Here is a 19,616-nt window from a genome sequence, read left to right as displayed (position 1 = left end):
CTCAACACAGGTGGTGTTTTGGCTCGAGGGCATAGGTTTGGTTTCGGTAGTGGTGAGACATAATGGGTCTGCTGCCAGTAAGAGGACACTGATTAGAGTGATTTAAATGAGTCACTCGAATGGTTACTGTAAAATTTTAATCATTCGAAAAACACCCCTTGTCAGTATGCGGGCCATAAAAAAAACACAAGTGCTCTTCTGAAAAAAGAAAATCTCTTTCTGTAGCCCTTCAACAAAATGCGTTTGTCAATCCAACGACTATTTTCAAAAAAAAATAAAAGGGGCACATGGATGTGTTGAAATTCACATGTCCTCTTCCACGTGTGCACATGAAACGTCTGTTGCTTTTGCTGCTGGTCATGTGTCACTTGTGGGCCAGGAGGCAGCGTGGATGCTGCTAAGTTACTAGCCAACTGAGGTCCAGGAACCGCCTGAAGCCTGTTACAGCCAGCTAATGCATTCTCTCAACCTCCCCCTCCGCTTCTCGTCTGCCTCTCATGCTCTTCCTCTCTGTCTCTTTGCCTCCCTTTCTTTCCTAGGCTCTCCTTTTTTTTTTTTTTTTTTTTCCATGAGCTACTGCTCTCTCCATCTCCCAACCCCCCTCCCCCCTCTCAAGTGCTAACCACTCTCCTCCACCACGCTCTTTTCTTCCCGCCTGCTCTCTCACATGTGCGCACACACACACACACACACACACACACACCCATAGACACACAAACACACACACACACACACACACACCCATAGACACACACACACACACTGAAACTGTGGCAGCAACCACAACAGCGTGCAACCTCCCCCACACTCCAGCGGGGCAGTGTGCAAGTGCCTCTGGCTTGCCCTGACCCACATCTTGATATAGCCCTAAGTATGCTTACAGCTAAGTCCTGAAGACACTCCTGCCACTCTTAGCCTAATCAGGCCTGACCTGCTGTCAGCGCACTGGGCAGATCTGCACAGACCATTATCATTTTCAGAGGGCTTTCAAATGGCCCTAGGTACTGCCTCTCCACCACTGATTGCAGGTTCCCTAGTAGACAAAACATGCTCTATCTGGGATAGTTAGTTAAACATTACATGACTGGCTAGATTTTGGGCCTTGCTTCACTATCGAGAACACACCTACTAGTAAAGCAGTCTTTTTAAATATTATATATAATTTCTGCAATTGATTTTAACTTATCAATCTTCGTCCTCCCTAATTACCCTCATTAATCCATAGCGAGAAGAAATGGGGGTAAAGGAGAGAGTGTCCAGGCTGTAAGGACATAAATTAGACTCGGGCAAAGATCATTTCACAGTCTGAAGTTTGCTTATATGCCACATGAAAGTAAAAAGTTCAAATGAAAACGACTTAAGTTTGTAATATTGTAATACCTTCTCCTCCTTGAATTCAACAGGTGGGGATTTCCTGGGCTCATGTCCCCTCTCTTGACTGGACTCGCCCCAGGAACAGTTGGAGTCATCCCCTTGGCTGAGAGCAGCCTCCAGCTGGGGCAGTAGGTCAGGCAAGAGGTCCGGAGGCTCCAGGCCCTCCAAGTCTCCGTCCTGAGCGTCTGATGGAAGGAGATCGTCTCCCAGTGCTTCGAATCCATTAGTGTTGATGGCCCCGCAGCTTTGAGGCTGCTCAGAGGGCATCTGGCCGGCCATGTTGGGGAAACACCTCATAGATTCCCCAAATATCTCTGATGACTTGCAGTTTCCCTGGGCTTCTCCCGAGCAACGCAGGGCCCGGAAAGGACACTCATCCGCCTGGCTGACTGGGGCCCTGGTGTGCTTTTGACTCATAACAGCTGCTGATGGAAACTGACATACTGTCCCTGGGAGCTCAGGCACTGTAGGAGTGAGGGGTGCAGCAGTGGTGGTTGGCCTAGACACTGAGGCTGATGACAAAGGCTGCTGACTGAGACTAGGTATTTCTGGCTCTCCGGGGTAGGCAGGGTACTGAGCTGGTTGGTAAGCAGCTGCAGAGCATGCGGGCAGCGAGTGAACCATAGATGACGAATGCATGGGGAAGGGCAGGTTAGGGTCTTCAGGTCCCGATCCAGAAAAGGCTTGACCACTCCTGGTCAACTGGTAGCTACCCTGCTGCTGCTGCGGCTGCAAGCAAGTACCGCTCAGAGAAGCATTCTGACTATCCAAATAAGACTTACTTGGCAGAGCCCGTGAATGGAACCTTTGCCCTCCGACAGCAAGTTGGTGCTGGACCTGCTGCGGCGTATGGTGAATTTGCTGCTGGCTCTGAGATTGACCACCCTGGTGAAAGGAGAAATTGTGATGGTGCTGTTGCTGCAGGGACATTGTCTGTGTGTTAATTTGTTGGTGCTGTCGCTGGTTTAGCAGCTGCTGCTGATGACTTTGCTGTTGTTGCAGCTGCTGCTGCTGCTGCTGCTGCTGCCGCATTCTGTGCTGCTGCTCCTGTTGTTGATGACACGGGTGGTGTTGTTGCTGCTGTGTTGGTTGTTGTCTGACATGAATTTGCTGGTTGTGCAGTTGCTGCTGATGACAGAGCTGTTGTTGCTGATGTTGCTGCTGTTGAGATAAGGGGTGGTACATGTTCCCATTCTGGTCTTCGTTGCCCCACATTGGACTGCTACTGCTACAGAACAGCCCATTGGATTGAGGTACTTGGCTCATGGCAGCATTGTGGTACTGGCCATGCTGATCTGCAATCAAGCCACTGCCTCCACCACCTGTGCCCCCAGGACCAGGAAATGCCTGTGCCATGGGATTCTGTGCCTTCATGCCAATGTAGTGACCCATCTGCTCACTGTAAGTAGGCATGGTTTGTTGTGTAGAAACTGGTGGCATCATGTCTTGGTGCTTCCCTGAGCCAAGAGGCTCCACTTGGAGCGGCTCAAAGTCAGCACTGAGGTTCAGCTCATCCACAAGTGATGGTGCTGAAGCAAAGCCATCCTCATCCAGCCCTTCCAAACCCCCAACAAAGAGGTTGGGGTCATTAAAGAAGTCCATGGCCAAGGCTGGAGGGTAACTGGAACCTTTGAAACTCCACTGGATCCAAAATGGTCCCAATGAGCCTCGCTGTCTACAGAGCTACAGCATGGCCATTATGTTGTGTCCCTGTCCCAAAAACAAAAAGGGAAAGAATTATTCAAATGCAACATACATAATGAGAAGATGAAAACATGTGTGGTCTAGATGAACATCAGATAACAGTTTGCACGACAAAACAAGCTACTCACGCACACAAACATGCAAATTCATAATTTTCAGTGACACTAAATGACAACTCAAGTGTATTTTTTTCTATATCTACATTTATTTATACCATCTATGTTTTCAATCATCCATTTCCCCATCAGTTATAAATGCTTGTATGCGACTAGAATGATATGAATGGCCACGCAGAGTCAAATAAAAAGCTGTCAAATGGCAGGTAACGGCAAGGTCAGAAGGCTCTGGGAGAAACTCGGTACTGTCAATTAGCTATCAGCATTGCCTTTCATGTGTGTAGCAAAGCAGCTGGTGCAAACCAACCGCCAGTCATCAGCAGGTGCCTCTTCCTGTACCCCCTCCCCTTTCGCACAGACACACAAATGCACCTCAAACCCCCACCCCCACAACCAATGAAGCTGCCTGCCCTGCTACTGCAGAATGTGTGGGAGGTGCAGACAGCTGATAGAATTTCAACAGCAAGGGACACAAGCAGATGAGGTCCTTTGAGTATGCAAGTGTGTGTGTGTGTGTGTGTGTGTGTGAGTGAGTGTGGGTGTGTGTGTTCATTCTGCAACCACAGACCAGCGGAAGATGACAGAAGCGTACCCAGGTCAGTCATTATATGCTGACTTGCTATGCACACAGTCACACAAAAAAGGCACAAAGGCACTTGCGTAGTATCTTATCTAACATGTACATTTTATTTTTACTTCATATGACATGGTTATATTTTTGGCATTCACTCTATTCAATGTAATATACTGTGCATTAGCCACAGTTGTTTTTTTTTATGTCTCTAACTATGACAGCGTCGATTTCTCCATGTGTGATCTGTAATCATGCGCCAAATTAGTCACCAAAAAAAGGATGACGGCAATGGTGGACAGAGCGCTCAGCGCACACTCACAATGAGGTCAAAAAGGCTGTGTTTTTTTATATCTACACAAGTAACTAGATATCTTTAAACCGCAATACACATCAGGCGCAACGTTAATGTTCTTGTACGGTCTGTGAGCGAACATGGTGAACATGGTTATGCCTGAGCTGTTGCACAAAAAATTAGGTCCTAATTGGGAATATTTCAACATTTAGGGTATGTAGTTAAGACATTTATCTGCCCAGGCTGCATGCTTGGTCCATATTTAACTAAAGCGCACATATATTATCTGTACTTATCTGTTTCACTGTTGGTCTTGGTGCTGGAGCCTTTCCCAGTTCACACTGCGTGAGAGGCATGTGTAAACCCTGAACAGGTCCCTACCAACCACTCATGCTTGCATTGACGCCTACTTGCAATTCTTGAGTCACCAATAAACCTGACCTGCATGTGTTTGTGTTTGGACTGTAAGAGGAAACTCAAGTACCTTGAGAACACCCACGCAGGTCCAGTGAGAACATTTAAACTGCGCATGGAGAGGCCCCTGTCGTTCAGTAGGTCAGGACCCAGATCCTTCTGCTAATCACTGCATCGCCGCTCCGTCCTATTTTCATGCCAGCCGTTCTGCGACTGACTTGTGTCGTTTGTTAGTAGGTGTCTGGATTTCATATGAAATAATTCTTGTTTTTGAAGTCACCAATCATAATTTGTCACTCCTGTGGTTGTTCAAATGTCGCATTAATCATTTAGTTTTTAAACACAGGCTTGTCTGGGTTAAAATAAACATCTATAGTTTAACAATCATTTACAGTATAACTCATCACCTCTGCCAAGGAGATGATGTTTTCACCTGTGTCTCTTTGTTGGTTGGTTGGCAGGATTACACAAAAGCTACTGAACTGATTTCCACAACACTCAGACGGAGCATGGATCTCGGCCCAGAATGGCACCCGATGACCTTTGGCGTAGATCCGGATAAAGGGGAGGATCCAGGAAAGTTTTCTCACTTTTGTGACATGTTTGATTATTCCTCAGGGTGCATGGATCTTGCTGATAAAAATTCAGTGTATTTAGGTTGCCAGACTATCTGAGCGAATTCAATTTGGATGGCAGATCTGGTTAGCTTAAAATATGGTTACGCGGTTACAGGTGGTTGCACTGAATTTGATATTGCAGGCTTGATTAATTTAAGGTGTGTGTTTGGCATTGGCAGAGGTATGTGCTTTACTGAGTGCCATTCTAATTTTTTGTGTTGCACAGACAGAACTGTATGTCTTGATCAGAAATTCTGTTAAGGACCACGGCCAGGCTACACACCAAGTGGTGTGCTTCATACCTTCACACCTGAGATGAATTAATATAAATTTGCAGCACCAGGTTTTATGAACGTAGCTCAAATGATTAAAAATATGAAGCCTAAACCAAACCTTAATCCTAAACTGAACAGTTAGAGGTAGGAAAGCTCACCAGCAACCATCATCAACAGGTCCCAACAATAAGCTTTTCCTGATGGCAGTTTGGGTTGTGCTCCCAGCTCACTCCAGGGTTTCGTTTATGATCCTTTTTATTGGGGAATCATGTGACTGTCTTGAAAAGTGACATTCCTTGTTGCTAATTGTTTTACGCTTCCTCGTCTCGCACTCAACAAGCAAAACAAGAGGCCGAACGTACTGCCAGCATGAGATGCGCTTGTGCATGGTGGAACGTCTTGCTTTTCATTTCGGCATTCACGCGAACAGGTTGGAACAGACGACGTGCAGAAATGAGTAACGCGGCTCATGCATGTGTGAAGCGAGGCTGCAGCGGCATGTCGTCTAGAGATTCGGAGTCTTGGCCAAAAAAAAAAAAAAAAATGGACCTTAAAACAATGTGTAGAATGTCTTATCGACATCACACCAGAGTTTTATCACAGAGTTAATGTCTGTATCTGTAGAATCAGTCACAGCCGTGGAGAGAACAGGCCAAGGGCAGTTTATTTTTCCTGTGCACTCTTTTTCCCGTCTCCCCCTCTCACTCGCTCTTTTGACGGGGTTAAAGGAAAATCGCATCATCGTATTATATTGATAATTATCAAAAAGGCACACTCCATGTAAAAGCTGCCTGTGGAGGGGCACGCGCGAATCAGCCGCAGCTCAGCAACATAGCCGTCACGCACCACACAAGAAGGAACGTGCCACATCTAAACCACATCTAAATAATTTAAGTACACGAAAACTGCAACTTTTCCCGAGTCGTACTGAGTTGAAGTATCTAATAGAGCTGCACAATTACTCACAAAATAATCTTTTTACGATGTAAAATGCGTCACAAAACAGTGTTTTCATGATTTTTTTTTGTTCTGCAGAGATGCTCTAATTCTCCAGATGTAATAAAACATGCTTGTTTGGCAGAGACCAGGAGAAATGCCACATCATGTTTTCACTAGTCTTTCAAATGACACTGACAATCATGATGTTAAATGTAATCATCCAAAATAATCATGAATTACATTGCAATCGCAATATCTGTCAAAATAATCGAAATATCACATTTTGACCAAACTGTGCAGCCCTCGTATCTAAATACTAAATACCAGCACTTTCTTATGGCAGTGATACTTATGGCAAGATGGGCGCTAATCATTTCAGATGACACTATTGGGTTCGTGCCAAACAGAAGACAATATATGAGGTGCTAGCAGTAAACACAGAAAAAAAAATGTGTGTGTTGAAAATTCTGCTGATTTTGTATGAGCTGAAATCACTCCCAGCAGATATCCCTTTGTCAGTATAATTCAAAGTAACCCTGAGACACAGTCGAACACAAGCTGAAAGCTGAGACGAGGTAAGGAGTCCATTCAAGCTACAGTTATAACAGTTAACTGGAGAGAAATGGCCTTCCATTTCTATAGTGCTTTTTTTCAGTCTACAGACCGCTCAAAGCGCTTCGCAACACGTGTCACATTCACCCATTCATACTCTGATGGCAGAGGCTGCCATGCAAGGTGCCAACTGCTCATCAGGAGCAGTTTGTGGGTTCAGTAACTTGCTCAAGGATACTTCCACATGCATCCAGGGGAGTCAGGGATTTGAACCAGACCTGACCCGCTCTACCCCCTGAGCCGCCCCCCAAAAAAGCAGCAAATATGACAACTGAAGTGTATCATGTAGCATCTTTGTGAGAAATTCGATCTTCTTCCCAGTGTGCCATGGATCAGTGCCATGGATCGGTGCAGCATATTCCTGATCCTGCTAGCCAAGGCGCTGCTAGCCTTTAAACAACACCTCTAATCTGGCCCTGAGGCACAAAGACTGGCCCCCCCTGCACCCCCTGAAACCTCCGTCGCCTGCCAGCTGTTTCCTTCATAACCATGACGCTGTGAGCACCGTCCAGGCACGTGCAACTTCATGCCTAAATGTCAACAAGAAGCTGGTGCGTAACTGAGGTCCCGAGGTCGCCATTGAATCCCGGGACTGATGTCATGCAAATGGCCACTTCTGGCGAGGCTCGGTCGAAACGCCGTTCAGGCCCAACAACAACTTGTAGCTGGAGGAGCGTCAGAGCTGCGGCCGGGCGGCGTGACGACTGAAACGCGTAAAGTTTGTCCAAGTGACTGTTGTGGCCGAAGACGCGTTTAATGTTTTGCGCGTGAGCCTTAAAAGTGTTTTTTAGATGTTACAGGAGCGCGGTGCGTTCAAAGGCTTTGATTGAAGACAAACAAAAGAGACGCCGGGCTCACCTCTGAAGTCGGCAGCATCCTCTTCATCTCCACCGCAGCAATGGCTCCAGCGCCTGTGAGCGCGGCGGCGGCGGCTGATAAAAGCCGGCGAGGCGGCAATGTGTTGCGCTACTTTTAAGCACAACCGCTCGCCAAGTGGAAACCAAACGAGCACACGTGGGACATCTGATATTCGGGCGTTAAAATTGTCAACCCGGCGGGTGTCGAGACGGGGTGGACACGTGCTCCGAGCCGAGCCGAGCCTCCACTTTGGAAGCCACAGGATTCAAGAGGTGTCGTGACGCGACGAAGAAGAAGAGGAGGAGGGGGAGGTGGGGGAGGAGGAGGAGGCCGGAGATGGATGGAGAGAGGTCGACAGCGATGGTGTCCGCGATAATGCAACTTGTTTGTTATCTCCGACCGAGTTTCGTTTTTCTTTTCCCCAATAAAAGCCGCCGGCGTTTTGGCACCGTTCGCAAGCTACCGCGTTCACATTAATAAAGAAGTGCGCTCGCGAGCTGAGCCCCGGCCCGGCTTGTCGCTGTCAGTTCAGGACCACCATGACCAGGAAAAAAAAAAAGAAAAAAAACCTAACGGAAGGAGAGGGGGGTACTTTGGAGACACGCGTATTATTCATTCAATCCGGCAAACTCAGAAAAAGTACGACGGATTTGTTGTTTTTTAAATTACGCGAACTTACTGGAAAAAAAACAGCGCGGAGCAAGTTTTGGCAAGTGAGCAGTATTCTGTCTGCCGGGAAGATACACACTCAGCAAGGCGGTGTGTCATCAGACAGCTGAGGCGAGCCCCACTGACCGACTGTCACCAATTTGACAGCTCCTCGCCGGAATTAAACACCACCCGACCGCTCCGAAATACACGAAAAAATCAACAAAAGAAGGTGTGATTTCTTACCTGAAACGAACCCAAAAGCGCAACTCCGGTGCGTCAACGTAAGGAGAGTGTTATCGGCGAAGTTGGGACTGTGTTGTTTAGTTGTACTCCTGCTGGCGACCACGGCGCAGCGGCTCCTACCCGCTGCTGCTGACGTGCCTGTGATAACACCGCATTTGCATATTAGTGACCTCCTCTCTGATTGGCCCGCCGACAATTTCACACAATTTCACCCCTGCGTGTGAAAATTAAAATCCGGTCCCCCGGTGCGCGTGCCTTCGGTGCGGTGGCGCCCCCGCACAGCACCGGAGAGCGGCTGATTAAGTGACGGATTCGCGTCTAAAGTCCCGGTGTTGACAGAGTGCATAAGATGGCCGCGTCCGAGCCAGAGCCAATCCGGAGAGGTTTCACTTTCGCACACGCACCGGAGTCGCTCCTCGATGCAAACGTGACAGGAGCGCGGAGAGAGCGGCTCTCCACGCGCGGGTACACGTCGACCTCTGGTGGCCGTCGTCGATAGCGTGCTCATATCGATTTTTACACAATTTATGGCATTTCTGATCTCATTGGGTAGAAGAGCACGATAAAACTACTGTAATTTTTCACAGTGAACCCAGTATATTCGGATTAGGAGACAAGGGGCCCCCCGGGCGCAGACATAAAGGCCCCTTCATCCCTTCTTTGTGGGTCACCAAGATCAAAAGAGGCCTCGGTATCTCTTCATTGTCTCTTTGTGATAGTTTTGTGACCCTTTGTACTTCTGTAGCTTTTCTTTGTGGAAGGTGTGAATCCCTTTGAAGTTGTGCTCTTTCTGTTTCATGTCTCCTGGTAGTGCTTTGGAGGCTCTGAAGTCTTTTTGTGCCACTTTCCTGTCTTAAGTAATCCTTTTGTGTCTCTGTAATCATTTTAATTCTCTCTGTGGTCATTTTGTCAAGTTACTTCAGACACCTTGGGCCTCTGATGCTTGTTGAAAAGTCCATCTACGGACCCCAGATATTCTGCAAAGTGTCCCAAGTTTCCCAGTAATAAACAATAATTACGAATAAATGTAAGCCAAGAGGACTTACAGATTGTACAATAATACCAATTGTCAATGTATGACAGAGTATGTACAGTAGTCTTCACTATAGGAAAATGTGGAACATGGGCGTGTGCAGTAAAAACCCAAACTGCTCGTAGGCTGTACAGTTGAGAGCAAACACTCCACCCATGCAGACTTTTAATACTATTTACCTTGACAATTATCATTTCCCCCCCCAGCTATAGTGAAAGAAGGCCCAAGTCAATTATAGAGAAGAGCAACCACAGGAAAGAAAACATCTGTGAGACTAGAAGCGAAATTAAAATCAACTTAAATCAATTTGACTTCAGAAAGGATTCACTGAAACGAAAACAAAAACAAAACAAAAAAAAAAACATTCCAAATCATGACTCAAGTTTTTGGAATCGTTTTATTGATTTCACAGAAAAAAAAGCAATTTAAATCTTTGTGTCATCTATGCAGTAGTGTTCTTTCACAAACCGGAGCAGGAATGGGTTCCTTACAGAACACATTAGAACTCGCACGTTTGAAGATGCCGACAGCCCGAATGGCAGCGTGTCAAGTACACCGAGATTTTCTTACGCCCTAGCCTTTCACAGCAGCTATAAATAGATCTAACATGTTTTTCCTTCAGCATCGTGTATGATATTCTAATACAGTAATTTCATTCTGGAGTTTTCAGACACACGTCCTTGATGATATTTGCATACTGACAGCTGCTAGGCAATATTATTTTCAATTAATCCAGAGCCCTCCGCAGATGAAGACATCACAGAAGTCACAACATTACATTTGTCCGGCACAACATCAATGTGTTTCTTTTGCATTTAACTCCGTTCTGTGCTGCTCTGAAACTACTTCATATCTAAATCTTATCAAAATAAATTTCTGAGTTTCCTTCAGACCTATGCAGGATTCCTGCATTTCTTTATGAAGGAAAAAGAAAAAAAAGAGTTGTAAAAGGGAGCTTAAGTAACATTTGTAAAGAAAGCTAAGAAAACCAAAAACAATCAGAAAATCCAAGCACTGATGCGGAAACCTCTCTCAAAGTCAAAGCTTAGCACGGCATCCAATATTTACACATCAAACCTTTAATAAACCAAACGGTACGTAAAACATTCAAAATGATTTAAAATCAGACAACATAAAATACGAGCTTACTTACTTAGTGTCTCATTTAAAACCGTACTTGCCTGCTCTGCTTTATATTTATATATATATTTATATATTAGGAACTATGTAAGACAATAGTTTACACAGTGGAATTAAGAAGAAATCATTTCCCAACGGAACAAAAATAAAAACATGTCAATCAAATTAGGTGATGGGAGGGGGGAGTGATTAGGATGTGTCGCTCACACAGCGGTGACGGACAACATTCCAAGTCTGACAAATGAACAGTCCTGAGCCAATTCAAAACAAGTGGTAGAGATCATGTAGTCCACTATACTTACCGTATGAACGCAAAATGCTTTGCTCATACTTCTCAGCTCCCTTTGGGACAGTATGTTCTATCACCTAGCCCAAACATGTGCATGGATCCGAAAAATCTAAATGAGAAAGCTCTTTGATTGCAACACAGCCTAGATGATGTTGCCGAGACATCCATTTGTCATCGTCGATTTACATATGATACACACTTTTTCCTTATTCTAAAGCTGTTTGAGGAGATGCCTACGAAGCTTTTAAAGCTGAGCGATAACATGGAGATTTAATATATAGTTCTCCCAAATGTTTCAAGGATCCAGTTCACGTCAACAGCTGAGGTAAGCCAGCGGCGTGGCATCTGAAGCGTGTGCCTCCCTCTAGTGGCTGCTGTGGCGACACTGCAGGTTCAGCTTTGGGGAGAGCCGTCTTCTTTGCTGAAGGGCTGCGTCGACCCAGGTTTCACCCAAGACAACCCTGACACCTGCGTTCCCTTGTGGTGATCCTCAGGCCGTCTCTACGGCAACAAAAGGCAAATTAGCAGTTGCATAACAGAAACAGCTCGACCAATCGTAATGCACACAGCTATCATTCTGGCTTACCCAAAACCTTTGGGCTTTAATTCTGGCAGGAGAAGTGCAATAGTCTGCACTCTCCTGCTAATAAACAATCGAAGATGATAAACTTGTGTGTTTTTTTTTTAAACCTACTTTGTATGTGAACATCCGCTCTTTTGCTTCCTCATGAACAGCTGGGTTCCATGGAGAAAAGCTATCAAATGGATAACAGAGGCAATGTGAGTGTGAGACACGACATCAGCTTTTGTCACAGGGTGACAAATACAGGGCGTGTTTTTTTTTTTGTTTTTTTTCCCACAGTGGTGAGTGTTCAAGAATGTTAAAAGCGGGGACAGTTCACCAACCTTATTGCGTATGGATCATCTATCTTGGGCTGGTCAAAAAGATGACTGTTGCATAGTTTGACACTATCCACCACTTTGCTTTTGAACAAATGCACATCTTTGTCGTATCTGAAGGGGAAAAAGAACAGTTTTCTTTACAAAACAAGCTTAAAACAAATGTAAATATTTTTGGGATGAAGGTGGTTAAAAGACGAGCATATGGCTGCTCTATGTGAACTGCCAAAAGAAAACTAGAGCTCCACGATACAAAGCAGCAGGCAGCTAGGATGAATGTTTGTGATCCAGAAGATTATAAGTACAGCATTTAACCCAGAGTTTTGTGCACAAGATTCTTCATATTTCTGTTTCATTTCATTTTCTAATAAATTGTGATGTGATGCATTTTGCCTGAGACTTCATCATTGATGCCATTAACAATATGCCTCCTTCACAGCAGCATTTGTCATAGCGAGAAAAATACATGTATAATTAATTACATAAATAATGGTTGGTGCATGTTGGCTTTCCGAGACAATCGATACAACTAAACTACCAATAGTGTAGTCATTATGATCAGTTAATATTAATCAAAGATAAAAACTAAAGGCTTTTTAATATTCATGTGTTCTGATACTAGAAAAACACGCAAAAGAATGCAAATATATATGTACAATAGGAAAATGTGGTAATATTCTTGTTCGTTGGTAACAGCACAGAGCATCAGAGAAAGCATTTTTTTTGTAAAAACAACTGAGAGGAGGCTCAGACACTCACAGCACAGCAGCCTCTGGATTGAGTGGTTCCACGGTATTGATCTTGTAGAAAATTGTGCGTGCGTACATCAGGACTTGCCAGATGTGGTTGTGATTCCGTCTATCAAAAACACAACGAAAAGGACAAAAACACAACATTTATTCTTTTTGTCTGGAATATGGCTACATGAAATCACTACATGATGAGAAACTAAGAAGACCCAGAAGAATATTCTTTATTTCCTTGACCACCACTAAAAGTGAACAACCTTCCATCACAGGATTTGAGTTACATGCATAACTTTATTTTGTGTAACGACGTTTGCTAGAAATTAAATTAGGTGGACATGTTGTCCCTCCGATTTCTACAGCATATTTAAAAGTGCACTTTGTAGTTTTGGGAAGAAATTGTTATCAGAAGAGAAAGATCATTGAAAGATTTTTTATGTTATGCCTACACAAACTACATAAACAAACTTTCTTAAATGTCCATGACTGAATAAACTCAATAAACAAACTGACCTTAATTTCATACCTTCTGACCATGTTTATATGTGGCAGACCCTGCCAACTTTCTAGCTTCAAACAGTGATCTGGGGACTTTATTTTCCTTGAGAACAGCTTGTTTATTAAGTTATTGAAAAATAAATAAATGGTATTTGAGTTTGTATTATTTACTCATTAATATTGTAAAATACTAAAATTCAGAGTTTGAGTTTCTTCTCCAAAACTACTACAAAGTGCTCCTTTAATGTGTTTTTACAATTTTGGTCTTAAAGTGTTTGACTGTCATGTCAGACTCATGCCGTTTGGTCCAAAAGACTTTGCAGACCAGATTTTAATTTTTACTTAAATATTCACTCTTGAAAAAAGGTGAACAGGACAACACATTGCATAAACTTTCAAGCCAACTTCATACCTCCATTTGGTAAAAGCTCTTCTGACATCAAGCTCTCCAGACACGGGGTCAACAAGAGGATGGAAGACTGGGATGTCAAACACTAGTTTCTGAAACAAAGCACAAGATAGAGAGGATCGATGTTTTGTGACTCTTTAATTACCCTTTTCCTAAACATTTACAGGCCTGACCATGACCTTAACAACTTGATGATAAGCATAAAGACTTAAGATTTAAAGCACACTCCAAGCTTTTTGTTTTTATGTGAACAGTCGAAAAGGGGAAAAATATAACTTTCGATTACACTGTACTTACTGGACACTCTCCATCTGGATAGTTATCTGGAATATACACAGTGAATTTGAAGACTCCATCTTGGTACAAGCCATGTCTGATGAATATGACTCCAAACCACACTAAATAGAGGGAGACATATGACAGTTATCAGTAACATTTCAGAGACTGCAACCTTTAAAATTACAGCCAAAACATTACACTTAATCTTGTTTTTGCATCCGTTTTTTGCAAGTAGATGTTGAGGATTCAAAAAGCAATCAATGATTAGCCACATTTTATTATTGTATAGATGAAACATGCATCTTCAAAAAGAGGGTCCTTACTTAGTGCAGACTTGTAGGATGGCTGGACATAAATTCCAGGGAGTTTCTGCTTAATCACTAGTGTGCTGCCGGTCACATGGTGAGAAGAAGAAGATCGATTGAAAATGGAGAAAAAAAAAAATGCATGAAATTTTCTTCTTTAAAAAAAAAGGTACCAAATTAAAGGAATAATTCAAACTTAACTAAACAAATAAAGATTATATATATATATATATATGCTTATACAAAAGCAGGTGCTACAGACATTTTATAAGTATTCTTAAGTTTAAACATGAAAGAAGACAATGTGACAAGTGCCAGGGGATTCAAAACTAAACTTCTTATTCTGATACTGGAGTAATACTTACAACTCAGCCAGCAGAGAGTACTCCAAATAAAAGGGGCCATAAGAGGCATGTGTGCCATTGGCTGACTGGGCTGGCGTGCCCGTTGTCACAGGCTTGGTAATGGGGGCTGCATTCTTCGGAATGGGTGGAAGCTGCTTTTTGCCAAAAGGCAGACGAGCTGGGCTGGCTCTCTGCTCCCCATGCCCGCTCTGTTCTTCGTTGTCAGATCTCTGCTGTTAAGTGTGAGAAATAACAGGGATCTCAACACACATCAGCTGTAAAAACAATAAAATTAGCTATGTGAAAGAACAGGCTGGGGTAAAGTGTTGAGAGCGCTAGATAAGAGAAGGCTACTCTTTATGGGCCATTTTGCACAGTCAAGAGTAGACCAGTGGCCCAGGGTAGTGACCATGTGCTTTGACCAATCTCTCAAGTTACACTGCCCATCTGGTTTGCAGTTTATCAGGAAGCAGTGTCTAGACAAGAGCAAGTGCCTTAAAGTACAGCTATACTGTTGCTTATCAGAATGATAAGTGTAGATACAGTAGGAACGCATCAGGAAGCCACACGAATGCTGCCGATGACGAGTTCAAGAATGCTAGGAATGCTGACAGCGAATAGTGCATTAAAGATCTAGCATTCCCATTCTTTGAACTCAGACTCGACTGTTGAATGTTTCTCCGACTAGGCAGGAAAACAATCACACCCATGCTCAAGGTACATTGCTTATCCCCTCCCTGCCTCACAAAAATTGCATCAGCATGCTGAAATGTACTTCCCCCTCCCCTTTGTTGGTGAATATTCAACGTCCTAAACCACCAACACAAGTAACACTTAACAGTATCCACACTGAGATTCTAGTCATCAAAATTTGAACAGTGGCCAATTTCCTATGGGAATTCTCTATCCAAAAACAAGCAGGAGACCACACCCTGGAGTACTGGAGTATTAACAATTCCAGTCTAACGAGATTCCTAGAAAACTGAATACAAGTGGGAACAGGTGTAGGACTTTAGACCAAACTTATACCGGCTAGCGGCACAAAATCAGAAGCAAGAAGCAAGTGAAAAAAAAAAAAAAGGTAGCAAGGTTTCTCAAAGATTGTTGTGTACAACCTTTACATTCAAGCCAACATACGGTCAATGTGTATGGTTATCTGTTGAAGACAATGTGGGTTTGATTTTGATGGACAAGTACAATATGATCGTCAACCATCATGGTTTCATAAATAAAATAAGTTGAATGTGTTGGCTCTCATTAGCCTGTTTGGCACCATAACTGGGCTGTAAAGTTGTTGAATGGGTCTAATGTCCAGCTCTCTAAAGTACATACCAGGACTACCATGGCCAGCAGATTTCACATATTTGCACAATGCGATTTACAAGCTAACACTCAATGTTGTTGCCTCTTTACCATCAAGTTTGGTGTTACATCCTTCTCCACAGAAATTAAAAGGGGGGTGCCAATTGTGTTATGAGCACATTATCAATGGGTTTACCTTACGACTTGTATTGGCAGACATGCTCCAGAAGGGGTTAAGGTTCATTACTCATCCAGAGGTTCGGATTGGTGTCCCTCTATTTTTTTATGTAGGTCCCACGACAAGTGCTGTCGGGGCCATCCGCTGCTGCGATGGAAAGAAAAACACATGAAACAAAAACAGACTGGTGCTGCAGTTCAGCTCCAACACGCACACAAACAACTTGAAAACCTACACAGAATCTAGCGTGTAACGCTGATCTAATATTGTCTGGCTAACACTACAGTTGTATATCGTCGCACCTTGACAGTTGTCTTTAAATATCGCGCAGAAAAAGTAAGATACAAAAGAGAAAGCCGTAACTCCGGGCTGATTTCAAATTAGGGATTGTTTGGGTTAAGTTAGCTCAACGTTAGCTTCGTGCTAACTCGGCTGTTAAAGGGTGTGTGCTAGCTTTAACTGCTAGTAGTATTGTAGACCTCGAATAAGTCTTTGTCCAACAACTAATGGTAGTAACGTTAACTGAACAACTCAGCTACTTAACTTTACTATTAATATCGTGGCAAGTGGAGTTAAAGTGTCATTCGCTGCAACCTGAGGATACAGTGCTAACGTTGCGTTAGCAAACGAAATGCACCCACATAAGGTAGACAGTGATTGCACCTTAGCTTACAGTTGGAAATCTGACTAAACACTCTTCCGATGCCTAAGAGTATTAATGTTATTGTCTGTAAGCTGTCATTGTCTCACCTGCTTTCCTGGACACACTTAATATTGCCTTGCTATAGCATTAGCTTACAATGCTACCTTTTTTCGTTGCTTAGAACTTGACTGTTTCTCAAACGTTAGCCGTTAGTGTAGATAAGCGCTGTGATTTAACTCACCGTATTTGATAGAGAGCGGTAAAATTCACTTTAACAGAGATGTTAGCGTGTCTCCGGGTTAAATTTTCGCACAAGCTGCTCAGCTGTTCGCCGTTCCTTTTGGAGTCATCTCGGCTAACAGGCTATCGCTGGCTAGCTAAATAATTTGACAGAAACCGGAGTTCAATCTAACCCTAATTGAGGGGCGTTTCGTTGTACGAACGCGGGTTCTCATTGGTCCAAGGGATGAACCTTCTCGCAGTTGATTTGCTGGCGGCTCCGTCACGTGACAAAGGAAAGAGCACTTCAGTGAGAAAAAGTAGCTGATGTAAACATGGCTTGCTGTCAATCAAACGCAAGTACAGCTGCTCTGTTGATGTTTTTGACAGTTTTTTATGATAATCACAGCCTAAAAGGTTAATTCTACCAGAAGAAGACATTTTTCATGGCAGACATTTTGCCTTGACAGAGCACAGGTGGCGCTAATAACATGAATAATGGCCCAGTCCATTAAAGGGTAACTCCACCAATTCTGCACATTTAAGTGAAAATTATTTTGTGGCTGCAGAGGAAGCTGCGTGCAATCTGAAAAACTGTCTCAGATGTTGAAGCTTTGATTGTTTACTTCTATTTGTGCCCACCCCCCAAAATATTTTATAAGCTTAATGGCTTCAGATTGGCAAACAGCGACATCTGGTGGCTTGAAGAACTCAAAGCAGCCCTTCAAGACATGTGCCGAAGGACTACAGTCACTCCTCACTGTTAATAATATACATGTGTGCAAACCAGGTTCCACAAAACCTTTTGTATGATTCGATCTGCATAGTTTTATTTGGAAGTACCAAATTGAATACAGATGTTGTTGTGCAATATGTTACAGTAAAATGATGACGTGTTGTCCCATGAAGCTGAGATATAAAATATTTTGCTTACACAAAACACAAATGTAACATTTGGTGTAGGTTAGTCTGAGCGCCACTGTAGGCTCATGTTTTATAAGCTGATATGTGACATTTCATTTGAGAGGCACGTGATCGGAGAGCAATATTCATTAAAGTGAGAGTGATTTTCATTAAATTAACCTCACTTTTAATTTTCAAGCATACTCAAGGTGCGTTTAAGCTTTTCCAGCAACTTAGAATTTCACTTCATTACATTAAGTTACATCTTATTGTGCTATAAAAATACCAAATTACGTTCAAATTTCAAGATAAATGTAGTTGTTGTTATTATGCAAGACAAGATTGGAACTAGATAGGGTTTAGTCACCCTGCAGAGCTGTTCATATGCCAGGACAGATTTGCGTGACACCCAGGGCCAGATAGCATTCTACAAAAGGGTGACAAAGACAACCCATAATATTATTAGGGCCAGAGAACTATAAGTGCGAGAACCCTATTGTTTCTGTAAATTTAAAATGTAAATCTCCCGAAAGAAGTTCATGTTTGGCTGCCTAAACAGTCTCCAAAACTTACCAAACTCTGCACACACATCAAATCTAATGAAAAATGCTATGATTTAGCATGACTGGGTGTGATAGCGCCCTCTAATGCCTGGTCATGTGACCAAAAACTTTCTCTGATCTTCAGGAAACTTGCAGGACTCATAGGTCTCGGCGATATCGCCAGGAATTAATTTTAAGGATTTGTTTTTGTCCCAACAGGAAGTCGGCCATCTTGAATTTTCATTTTGCTGACACTGTTTAACTGACTTCAGGATGTTTCACAGACTCTACAAATGTGCCACGTAGGTTTAAACTCATGAGTACTTTCATTTGAAACAACAGCTGACCTCAGGTGCAGCACAACAGCTCAGTAGCGCCCCCAAATGGCTTTTCCCATTTTGTATGTACAGACAAACTCCTACACACGCCAAAGTTTGCACATTCATCAGGAGTCACCTACACTGGTATCTGCTAGAGTCTGGGCCTTTTCAGTGACAAGATGGTTTCACAGCGCCCCCTGGAAGATGAAGCCCCGCCTCCTTCATGCACGTACATGCACAACATTCGGTATGCATATGTATCATGACCATCATATCATAAATTAGTTTGAAAATGAATTTATTACTTTTTAAATAAATAGACTAAGTATTAAGTATTAAGAAGTAAGTATTAGACTAAGTATTAATTATTTTGTATTTTAATGGGCATTAAATAGAGGAATTATAAATAGAATTTACAAATAAAATATTAATCCATCAATAAATAATTCAAATTAAAAAAGATATAAAAAAAAAACACATGTAACTACACCATTTTAAAATACATTAATGAATTGATAAATAGATAATGAAATTTAAAAATCTATTTGAAAAATGCAGTTCAAAAAGATTTCTTCGAATAGATTTTTAAATTCCATAAATTGTCAATTCTATTTATAATTCCTCTTTTTATTGCCAATTCAAATATAAAATAATGAATATTTTGTAACTTAGTCTAATTATTTAAATTAGAATTAATTTGTAAACTAATTTATAAATGCCTATTTTTATTCTAAAATGAATAAACTAATTTGTTCAGTAATTTGTTAATGCCTATTTTCATTGTAATGCAAAAATAATGTATTAGTTAAATGCATTATTACTATTTCTGTAACAGCTGTGGTCCTCCATTAGACTCAATGAGTTGGCAGCCATAGATATCAGACTGACCCTTTGTTG

The 19,616-nt window shown here is 42.7% G+C and overlaps 2 protein-coding genes across 12 annotated transcripts in view; both read right to left on the bottom strand.

Moving 5' to 3' along the window:
• chd9 (chromodomain helicase DNA binding protein 9) overlaps positions 1–8,972 on the bottom strand; it is a 75,502-nt gene extending 66,530 nt beyond the window's left edge. For 7 of the 8 annotated variants that reach the window (XM_030413815.1, XM_030413819.1, XM_030413817.1 and 4 more), the window contains exons 1-2: positions 8,670–8,972; positions 1,381–3,084 (exon numbers count right to left, since the gene is read on the bottom strand). In XM_030413815.1, coding sequence (XP_030269675.1) covers positions 1,381–2,976 — 1,596 coding nt within the window. In that variant the 5' untranslated portion in view covers positions 2,977–3,084; positions 8,670–8,972. Of the gene's footprint in view, positions 1–1,380; positions 3,085–7,775; positions 8,010–8,669 lie in introns of those variants that run through there. The other variant, XM_030413816.1, reaches the window with a different exon arrangement.
• Positions 8,973–10,080: 1,108 nt separating this feature from the next.
• Positions 10,081–17,191, bottom strand: aktip (akt interacting protein). 4 transcript variants are annotated; one of them, XM_030415279.1, is made up of 10 exons: positions 16,977–17,191; positions 16,111–16,239; positions 14,634–14,845; positions 14,287–14,351; positions 13,982–14,082; positions 13,688–13,776; positions 12,791–12,889; positions 12,038–12,145; positions 11,826–11,886; positions 10,081–11,632 (listed from the first exon to the last, which is right to left on the bottom strand). In XM_030415279.1, exons 2-10 carry the CDS (start codon positions 16,156–16,158, stop codon positions 11,525–11,527), a joined length of 891 nt encoding a protein of 296 aa, XP_030271139.1. In that variant the 5' UTR covers positions 16,159–16,239; positions 16,977–17,191; the 3' UTR covers positions 10,081–11,524. The 4 variants fall into 4 exon arrangements, with proteins under 4 accessions (XP_030271139.1, XP_030271143.1, XP_030271140.1 ...); XM_030415283.1 differs by having other exon boundaries at positions 14,634–14,842; XM_030415280.1 differs by having other exon boundaries at positions 16,111–16,236; positions 16,977–17,148.
• Positions 17,192–19,616: the final 2,425 nt, after the last annotated feature.

Source organism: Sparus aurata, chromosome 4 (assembly GCF_900880675.1).
Source record: "Sparus aurata chromosome 4, fSpaAur1.1, whole genome shotgun sequence".
Taxonomy (NCBI): Eukaryota; Metazoa; Chordata; class Actinopteri; order Spariformes; family Sparidae; genus Sparus; species Sparus aurata.
Note: the sequence above shows the minus strand (reverse complement) of the source record. Positions and strands in the feature narration are given on the sequence as shown.

Excerpts from the sequence above, each read along its gene's own strand:
- aktip (XM_030415279.1), bottom strand. The coding sequence starts at position 16,158 with ATGAACCTTAACCCCTTCTGGAGCATGTCTGCCAATACAAGTCGTAAG. Across the intron at positions 14,846-16,110 it reads CTGCCAATACAAGTCGTAAG|CAGAGATCTGACAACGAAGA; the intron begins GTAAACCCATTG and ends CACACTTAACAG. Across the intron at positions 11,633-11,825 it reads AGCGGATGTTCACATACAAA|AGACGGCCTGAGGATCACCA; the intron begins GTAGGTTTAAAA and ends TTGTTGCCGTAG.